Source organism: Balaenoptera borealis (genome assembly GCF_965194805.1).
Source record: "Balaenoptera borealis genome assembly, chromosome: 3".
Classification (NCBI taxonomy): domain Eukaryota; kingdom Metazoa; phylum Chordata; class Mammalia; order Artiodactyla; family Balaenopteridae; genus Balaenoptera; species Balaenoptera borealis.
This window is the reverse complement of record NC_138866.1, coordinates 86,303,665-86,312,683: the sequence shown is the minus strand read 5'-3', so window position 1 is coordinate 86,312,683 and position 9,019 is coordinate 86,303,665. Positions and strand designations below refer to the sequence as shown.

The following is a 9,019-nucleotide window of genomic DNA, read 5'->3' as shown; positions in this document are numbered from 1 at the left end:
ATGAGGGCTCTGGTTGGGAGGAGGGCATCTTCCCTGTGCCCAGGGAAGGCCCCTCAAACCTCACCACTTTTACACACACACACACACACACACACACACACACACATACACGCAGCCAATTCTCATGCAGGTGAAAGATGGAGTTAAAAACATGGGTGCAACAGGTGCCAGTGCAGCTGTGTGTATCCCTGGTCAGGTACGTGTGGTTTCTCCTGACTGAGCTCCTCTCCACGTCCCAGGGCTGTTTCATATGGCTGGTGCTGCCCCACATTCTCTCCCTGAAGTGGCCCCGAGAGTCCAAGTTAACTCTGTGCCCACCAAGACGTTCGTAGCTCTCCCCAGGGCCAGTTGCAGGACAGCATGACATCCTAGAATGTCAAAGCCACAAGGGTCTGAGAAATCTTCCAGGCCAGTCATTCTGTTTTTAAATAAAGAGACCAAGGCTCTGGGAGGCTGAGGGAGTTTAGTCCATCAGGTGCCTAATCAACAGCGACACTTGACCACAACCGCCTTTTATGTGAGGGCTCTTGGGTGTGCCCAGCTAGAGTGGCACATGCCATTCCACCCTTCTCCTAGTTTTGGTCCCTTCCTGCCCCCACGGTTCCCCTTCTTCTTTGAGGCCTGAGTCCAGACCCTTTCACCTATCACTACACTGCTACACCCACCCCACCAGCAGCCTATCCCCACCACCTGGCCAGACTGCCTGCTGCCTCTGCTCCCACTAAAGCTGCTACAGCTGGACTCTGCTGCTCTTCTGGCTGACCGAAGGCATTACCGGGAGCTGCCCTGGTCTGAGCAGCAGGTAATTCTTCCCACTACCCCAGAACTCCCTTCTCTCAATATTTTCCACCTCCCTCACCCATCCCTCAGACATACGGCACATTATCCCTAGCATCCCTTATGATGTGACCTGCTTTGCTCTTTCTTTTTCCCTCCTCCCTATTGCCCCATTTCTCTCTCTCTCTCTCTCTCGCTCTCTCTCTGTCTCAGCAGTGGGCATTTGGGAGAGTAGGAGGCTGGTGGGACCCACAGGGTGGAGAGGCAGCACTGGGTCCAAGGCATCATAGGTCCTTGGGCAATATCTCTGCTGGGAAGTGGCTCCTCTTTCTTTCTCCTGTAGGCACAGTTTCTCTGGAAGAAGATGCAGGTGCCCACCAACCTGACCCTCAGGAATCTGCAGTGAGTAACTTGTGTTGAGCTGTGAGTTTAATTCAACTAACATTTTTTGAGTGCTTACCATGTGCCAGGCACCATGTGATACGTGGGGGAGTTGGGGTATGAGGATCAATGATGCATGGCCTCAGCCTGTGGGTCTTCTTCTGGCTCCTCCTCCCCTGACCCTCCCGCCCTTCCATAGCACAGTATCTATCCTGATTGGGTTCAGGTCCTAGCCCCATCACCTGTTTGTGATCTTGGGCAAGTCATTTAACCTCTCTAAGCTTCAATTTTTCCTTCTGTAGAATAAAAATTAAGATGGTACCTTCCTACTAACACAGCATTGTAAATCAACTATACTCCAATAAAAATTTTAAAAATAAATAAATAAAATGGTACCTTCCTATAGGTAGTTGTGAAGATTAAATGAGATAAGGCATAAAAGGTACTTAATACAGTGCCGGGCCCAGTGTGAGCTTCTGGTAGACATTTGCTAATTAATCTTTCAGAGCCACTGACCAAGCAGGAATAAACAGGAGTAAGTATCACCTTACTTCCACCCACAGTAAAAGAACCATGGGCTTCTGAAGACATGGCTCTAGTCTCAGTTTACCACATTTCTAGTAGAATGATGCTGGGAATGTCACTTGACCTCTGTAAATCTTTATTTTCTTCTCTGATAAACAGTGATGATGTTGTGGGAAGCCAATGAGAATATCTATGGAAAGATATTTCTCAAACTGTAAATTACCGTAAATGAACATGTATACTTGTGTTGAGAATGTTGATATCAAGGAGCAGACAGGCTGTGGCACGTGTTGAATGAGCATCTACCCACTCACACATCTACAGGGCTCTGGGTACTCTGGCAGGGGGCATGTCCTGTGAGTTTCTGCAGCAGATCAACTTGATGGCAGACTTCCTTGAAGTGGTACACATGATCTATCAACTGTCCACTGGGGTTCGAGGGAGCCTGGTGAGAGGGGTGCTTGGGCATTAGTGGGAGCAGGGAGGCGGGGACCCTGGGTATAGAACCCAGCCTCCATGCTCAGCTCTGTCCTGAACCTGCTTCCCTACCCTGTCCTACAGAGGACCTGTATCTGGGCAGAGCTACAGAGGAGGATGACAATGCCAGAGCCAGAGCTGGCAACCCTGGGGCCAGAACTGAGTGGGCTGGACACCAAGCTACTCCTGGACTTACCGTAAGGCTACAATTGGAGTTACTGGATTCTCAGAAGGCTCAACCTGGGGTAGAAGATCTGCCCTTAGGAAATACCTTAGAGGTGGTGTTTTTCTGTCTGGTGGTTCCCTGACATCAGTTACAGCCTAAATCAGAGGATTCTTTTCAAAGTTGTGCTAGGGGAGCTTTCCTGGTGGTCCAGTGGGTAGGACTGCATGCTCCCAATGCAGGGGGCCCAGGTTCGATCCCTGGTAGGGGAACTAGATCCCGCATGCATGCCGCAAGTAAGAGTTTGCATGCCACAACTAAGAAGTCCGCATACCTCAACTGAGTCTGCATGCAGCAACTAAAGATACCGCATGCCACAACTAAAGATCCCGCATGCCACAGCAAAGATCCTGCGTGCTGCAACTAAGACCTGGTGCAGCCTAAATAAATACATATTTTTTAAAAAACGAAAAGCAAACTTGCTCTAGGTATTGACTGGCTCCCCAAACAAGGCCCCAGCATGGGACATCTGAGAGTGGCAACATTGTGATGTGAGCTGCCAAGCAATATATATATATTTTTTAATATTTATTTATTTGGCTGTGTTGGGTCCTAGTTGCGGCACATGGGATCTTCATTTGCCGCGTGCGGGGATCTTTAGTTGCAGCATGCGGGATCTTTAGTTGTGGCATGCGAACTCTTAGTTGCAGCATGTGGGATCTAGTTCCCTGACCGGGGATTGAACCTGGGCCCCCTGTATTGGGTGCATGGAGTCTTAGCCACTGGACCACCAGGGAAGTCCCCAAGCAATCTTATTATAACCTAGGCCACATTAATAGAGGTAAAATACTTAAAATGAGGGAGGTAGACGTTCCCTGGTGGCCTAGTGGTTAGGATTCCGGACTTTCACTGCCGTGGCCCGGGTTCAATCCCTGGTCAGGGAACTGAGATCCCATAAGCCACATGGCATGGCCAAAAATAAAAAAAAAAATTTTAAAAATGAGGGAGGTAATGATTCAATTCTGCCCCACAGGACTGTAGTCTGCTTAGGGCACTGTGTTCTCAATATGTTCAGAGGAGTAGGTAAAGAGAAAATGTATGAAGCATGTGATAAATACCTTCAAATACCCCAGGGGCTATCAAATAGAAAATAGATTGGCATGTTTCTGAATGGCCCCACTGGGCATGACTAGTACCAGCGAATGAAAATCAGATTTTTACACAATATGAGGAAAATTGTGGTAGTGAGTTCCTGGCCACTGGAGCTATTCAAGCCTAGTCTGGATGGCCCCATAGCAGGAATGTTGTAGAGCAGATTCAAGTATGCATGAAGAAAGAGAAGACTAGATGAACCTAAGGCGGCTCCTAAACTAGAGACTCTAGGAGTTTATGGGTATCTCACTCACAGGCTTCTTTTCCCATTTTACCCCCATGCTCACCCCATTGCCAACTGAACTGTAAGTCAGAGTAGGAAAAAGCTGGCGTTGGTCTTTCTGGGAGGTGACTCCATCCTTACATTTTTATAGACCTTCCCACAGATTTTGGCTTTTGTACTACTTGGTCCAGTTCCAGACTTGGCAACCCTAGATAAGAGTACATGGTGTCACTTCTGACTTTTTGGCAAAATGGCTTTTTATTTTTAAATCTTTCAAATCTATTGAAATATATTGGTTCTTGGAGATAATTTAGAATCCCAAAGACCTGGATGAGGTGAAAGATCCTGGACCATGAGTTGGAAGACCCGAGTTCCTCATTTGTGAAAGAGAGATGAGAAAATACCTCTCTTATGCCCAGGTTTTGCCATAGGATCAAATGAGATAATGCCTAAAAGAACTTTGTCAATTGTATAGTGCTATACGAACGAGAGGGGACCTTCTCACAATAAGTAGAGGAAGGGTGGTACTGTGGAAAACAGGAACTGAGAGTAAGAACCCACCATTTGATCTCTTTGAACCTCAGTGTTTAATAAAATGGGGGAGGGGACTTAGTGATACTTAATATTTGAGGCTTTTGATTCCATTAGATGAGGTAGGATTGTTTGTTACTTCTTCTCAAGAAGACTGGAAATATGTCACTCCCTTTGTTCTCTCCCTGCAAGCACTGTGGTGGGAATTGGATCTGGGGCTTCCTTTCCAGGGCCACAGGGTTTGGTCTAGTGTTACCTCTTGTCTGGGCAATGTGGCATTCTGTGGTCCCTTCTCAACTTGGCTCAATTCTGAGTCCCCCCACTGTCAAACTGCTATAGGGTCCGGTTGATGGACAGACTGTCCAGTGAATCCATTATGTTGGTGGTGGAGCTGGTACGAGGTACTCCAGAGCAGCTGCTGGCACTGACCCCACCGCACCGGGCAGCCCTGGCAGAAAGGGCCCTACAAAACTTGGTAAGAGTCCACACCATCAGACTCAGAACTGTAGCCTGGGCCATTCTTACCACTCAGACAATGCTCTCTGTCTTCTAAGCCCAGACCTGAACTTTTGCTGCCAAACAGGTTTTTGTCTACAAGGCCTTAGCCCCTAGATCTACCTCTGTGTTCTATTCTTTGATAGTCTGCTTCATGTTTCTTGTCCATATCCCTTGGAGTATAAGAAATTCCTTGGATTCCACCTCCCAGTCTTACTGCCTGCTCCTATTTGGGCTCATTGTTTAGAAAAATGAACCACGGCCATGAACTTCATAGGGTCTTGGGTTGGGAGCTGGAGGGAGGCAAGGTCAAAGGTCTTGGTGTCTTGATCAAAGAGACTGGTCCTCTGAGCCAGCGGTGCATTGTCCCAAGGCCTGATGCCCCTCTCCAGGCTCCAAAGGAGACAACAGTGTCAAGGGAAGTGCTGGAGACATTGGGTCCCTTGGTTGGATTCCTGGGGATAGAGAGCACACGACGGATCCCCCTACAGATCCTGCTGGCCCATCTCAGTCAGCTGCAGGACATCTGCCTAGGAGAGCCATTTGCCACAGAGCTGGGATGGCTGCTGTTGCAGGAGCCTCTTCTTGGGTATGGACCTCCGGGAACTTCAGATTCTAACTCATCCTTCACCTACCCTCTCAACCACCCTCATCAGTGGCAGCCCATTCAATATGCTTGAGGTCCTTGGAGCCCTGAGTCCCCAGTCCCAGCGTGTCTTTCCTCTTCCTTCTCCTCACAGTTCACTCAGCATCCCAACCCCTGATCTTCTTTCTGTCCCTCAGGAAACCAGAGTTATGGAGCCAGGATGAAGTCGAGCAAGCAGGACGCCTAGTATTCACTCTGTCTCCCAAGGCTATTTCCTTGATCCCCAGGGTGAGGTGAAGGAACAAGGGAGGGAGTAAGAGCAGAGAGGGGACTGGGGAGCTGGTTCCAGGGAGCTAAGACCAAGGAAGTTGAGGGCAAAGGGTGTGAAGCCCGAATTTAGCAGGGGGAGACTGCTAAAAAGAGATAGGACTTTGGAATTACAGCTGTAGCAGCTGGCCCTGAACTGCCCGGCTCTGCCCACCTTCCTTCTACCTTCTCACCCAGGAGGCCTTGGGCCCAGAGACCCTGGAGCGGCTCCTAGAAAAGCAGCAGAGCTGGGAGCAGAGCAGAGCTGGACATCTGTGTGCAGGGCCACAGCTCACTGCCAAGAAAGCAGCCCTGGTAGCTGGGGTTGTGCGGCCCACCTCAGAGGATCTCCCAGGTGGAACTCCCCACATGCCCATACATGTAGCATGGTGTACAGGAAAGAGTATCCAACAATGCAGTCAGACTTGTGCCCTTTGAGCAGATTTGTATAACTTCTCTCTAGGCTGGGGTTTTCTAACCTATAAAGCACAGAGGTGTGAGGGATGATCTTCAAGGTCTCTTCTAGTTCTAGGGTTCTATAGCTCTGGGAATTTATAACTCATTATATTTTTAGCCCAGGACTCCCCTTTCTCTGCTCTCTTATCCCTGTTAACAGCTGACTCAGCTCTAGGCTCGATTAGGCGTGGAGCTCTCTGCTGGGAAGACGCTTAGGATGGAGGAAGGTGACACTGTGGGGCTAGGGACCTGGGTTCCAATCTAGATCTGCCATTCAGTCCCTGAGCAACCCTGTCAGTCTTCCATCTATACAATGAGGGGCTTGTCCTCTCCAGTCACCTGTTCTAATATCGAGGCCTATAAATCTCACACTGTAGTAATCCCTTGAGCCATACTGCCCATATTGCCCTGTCCTTCAAAGGTTGGGGGTGTCATTCCATCTATAGCTATCTCTCTGGGCATACTTTAGTACTACACTGACCCCCTGGCCCTGCCTTCCCCCTTTAGAACCTGTGCCAAATTGTGCAGATGTACGGGGAACATTCCCATCAGCCTGGTCTGCAACCCAGATCGCAGAGATGGAGCTTTTAGACTTTGAGGACTGCCTAGCACTGTTTGCAGGAGACCCAGGACTTGGGCCTGAGGAACTACGGGCAGCGATGGGCAAAGCAAAACAAGTTAGTGATGGAGAGTCCAGTTGGGGTTGGAAGTGGAGTAACATGAGGAAGCCAGTTGGGTGTGATGTGGAACACAAGGGAATGGATAGCTGGGTGAGGGGTGGGGGACATAGGAGATAAAAGAATTAGAGAGTTTGGAGCCTGAGTAGGAAGTCAGAGGGGATGAATACTGAGGGAAGGAAGCTAGTGAAATGGGTAGAGGGACTAGAGAAGTGGTTACCAAACTTCAGCATGTATCAAAATCATCTAGGGAGCAGGTTTTTTAAATGCTTATTCGAGGATCTCATGCTAGACTCACCGAAGAAGAATCTCTGAGGACGGGGTCTGGGCATCTGCATCTTAACAGTCACCGCCCGCCCCCAAACGCCAAGAGTCTGGTGCACATAAGAGTTTAGAACTCATGGACTAGAGTCTGCTATTCTTCACTACTGAGACTCTAGAGTCTTTCAGTAACACCTTAGTCAGAGGAACCTTAATCCAGTCCTCTCATTTTACAGTTGAAGAAACAAAAGACCCAGAGAAGGCAAGTGATTTGCCCAGAGTTACACAACTAAGGTCAGAGGCAAAACTAAGACCCAGCATTCTGACTCTTAATCCAGTGCTTTTTCCATTCACACTCTTCCTCTCTTTCTCTAGTTGTGGGGTCCCCCCTGGGGATTCCGTCCTGAGCAGATCCTGCAGCTGGGTCGGCTCTTAATAGGTCTAGGAGAGAGGGAACTACAGGAGCTGAGCCTGGTGGACTGGGGTGTGCTGAGCACCCTGGGGCAGATAGATGGCTGGAGCTCCATCCAGGTAACATCTTCTCTCCTCTCTACCACCTTCCAAACACCCATCCCACAGATCCAGGCCTCTAGGGCATCTAAAGCCCAAGGAATTTCTTTCCTGTGATCCTGCCTGGCCATTCTTTCTATCTTTTCCTAATACCCCATACTAGTAGCCTTAGGAACTCTGTGATTTATTCACTCTGAGGCCCTGGACACGTAATACTTCCTTCTTCCTCCTTTCCCTTTGGCCGCCTTTTTTTCCATCCTTCTCTTTTTTGGATCCTCAACCTTTCCCATGGCCATTGGATCTTCAGGTCTTTTTTTAAAAAATAAATTTATTTATTTTATTTATTTATTTTTGGCTGCGTTGGGTCTTCGTTGCTGTGCACAGGCTTTCTCTGGTTGCAGCTAGCGGGAGCTACTCTTCGTTGCGGTGCGCGGGCTTCTCATTGCGGTGGCTTCTCTTGTTGCGGAGCACAGGCTCTAGGCACGCAGGCTTCAGTAGTTTTGGCTCGAGGGCTCAGTAGTTGTGGCACATGGGCTCTAGAGCGCAGGCTCAGTAGTTGTGGTGCACGGGCTTAGTTGCTCCGCGGCATGTCGGATCTTCCCGGGCCAGGGCTCAAACCTGTGTCCCCTGCATTGGCAGGCGGATTCTTAACCACTGTGCCACCAGGGAAGCCCGGATCTTCAGGTCTTAATAATAAAAAATCCAGTAGCACTTGTCCCTTCCCTAAGCAGTTGCCCATCCATGACTTCCCCATGACTTCTCTCCTTATCCTGTGGCCTCCACCCCCACCCCAGCTCCGGGTTGTGGTCTCCAGTTTCCTGAAGCAGAGTGGTCGGCACGTGAGCCACCTGGACTTCCTCCACCTGACTGCACTGGGTTACACGCTCTGTGGACTTCGGCCAGAGGAGCTGCAGCATATCAACAGTTGGGAGTTTAGGTCACCTGTGGAGGAGGGTTTGGGTGGTGGTGCTGAGGGAAAGGTGGGCTCACTGGGGAGGGAAGGATCATGCAGGAGTGGTCCCATGGAGGAAGGGATCTCACCTGAAGCCATTTCTACCATCAACTCATGACCACGGACCCTTATCACCATGGCTGAATCCTTCTCCCTTCCTTCCCACTCTTCCACAGCCAAGCAGCTCTCTTCCTGGGCAACCTGCATCTCCCGTGTTCTGAGGAGCAACTGGAGGTTCTGGCCCAGCTCCTTGTGCTGCCTGGTGGTTTTGGCCCAGTCAGTAACTGGGGGCCTGAGATCTTCACCGAAATTGGTACAATAGCAGGTAGGGAGACTGGGCCACTGCTGCTGCTGGTTGTCAGGGGTTGGTTTCCATACCATGGATGGACTGGTTGGAGGACTGCTCTGGAATTCTTAAGGTGGGAGTCTGAGAAGGCATTTAGGTAAGAGGTTGGAGATGTGTTGGGGAAGGTCTATGGTAGGATACCTTGGGAGTAGCTGGAGAAGGCCAGTATAAGATAACGTTTGCATGCCCGTCCCACTTGCT

General features: G+C 49.6%; 1 protein-coding gene across 3 annotated transcripts in view; it reads left to right on the top strand.

Moving 5' to 3' along the window:
• Positions 1-9,019, top strand: part of STRC (stereocilin) — a 35,300-nt gene that overhangs the window by 25,562 nt on the left and 719 nt on the right. Inside the window, exons 15-27 of one of the 3 annotated variants that reach the window (XM_082388699.1) lie at positions 131-196; positions 677-802; positions 1,121-1,179; positions 2,008-2,131; positions 2,245-2,357; positions 4,569-4,704; positions 5,117-5,313; positions 5,508-5,598; positions 5,815-5,971; positions 6,580-6,749; positions 7,386-7,541; positions 8,315-8,457; positions 8,649-8,797. In XM_082388699.1, coding sequence (XP_082244825.1) covers positions 131-196; positions 677-802; positions 1,121-1,179; positions 2,008-2,131; positions 2,245-2,357; positions 4,569-4,704; positions 5,117-5,313; positions 5,508-5,598; positions 5,815-5,971; positions 6,580-6,749; positions 7,386-7,541; positions 8,315-8,457; positions 8,649-8,797 — 1,687 coding nt within the window. Of the gene's footprint in view, positions 1-115; positions 197-673; positions 803-1,120; positions 1,180-2,007; positions 2,132-2,244; positions 2,358-4,568; positions 4,705-5,116; positions 5,314-5,507; positions 5,599-5,814; positions 5,972-6,579; positions 6,750-7,385; positions 7,542-8,314; positions 8,458-8,648; positions 8,798-9,019 lie in introns of all 3 variants that reach the window. The other 2 variants (XM_082388698.1, XM_082388697.1) reach the window with 2 other exon arrangements.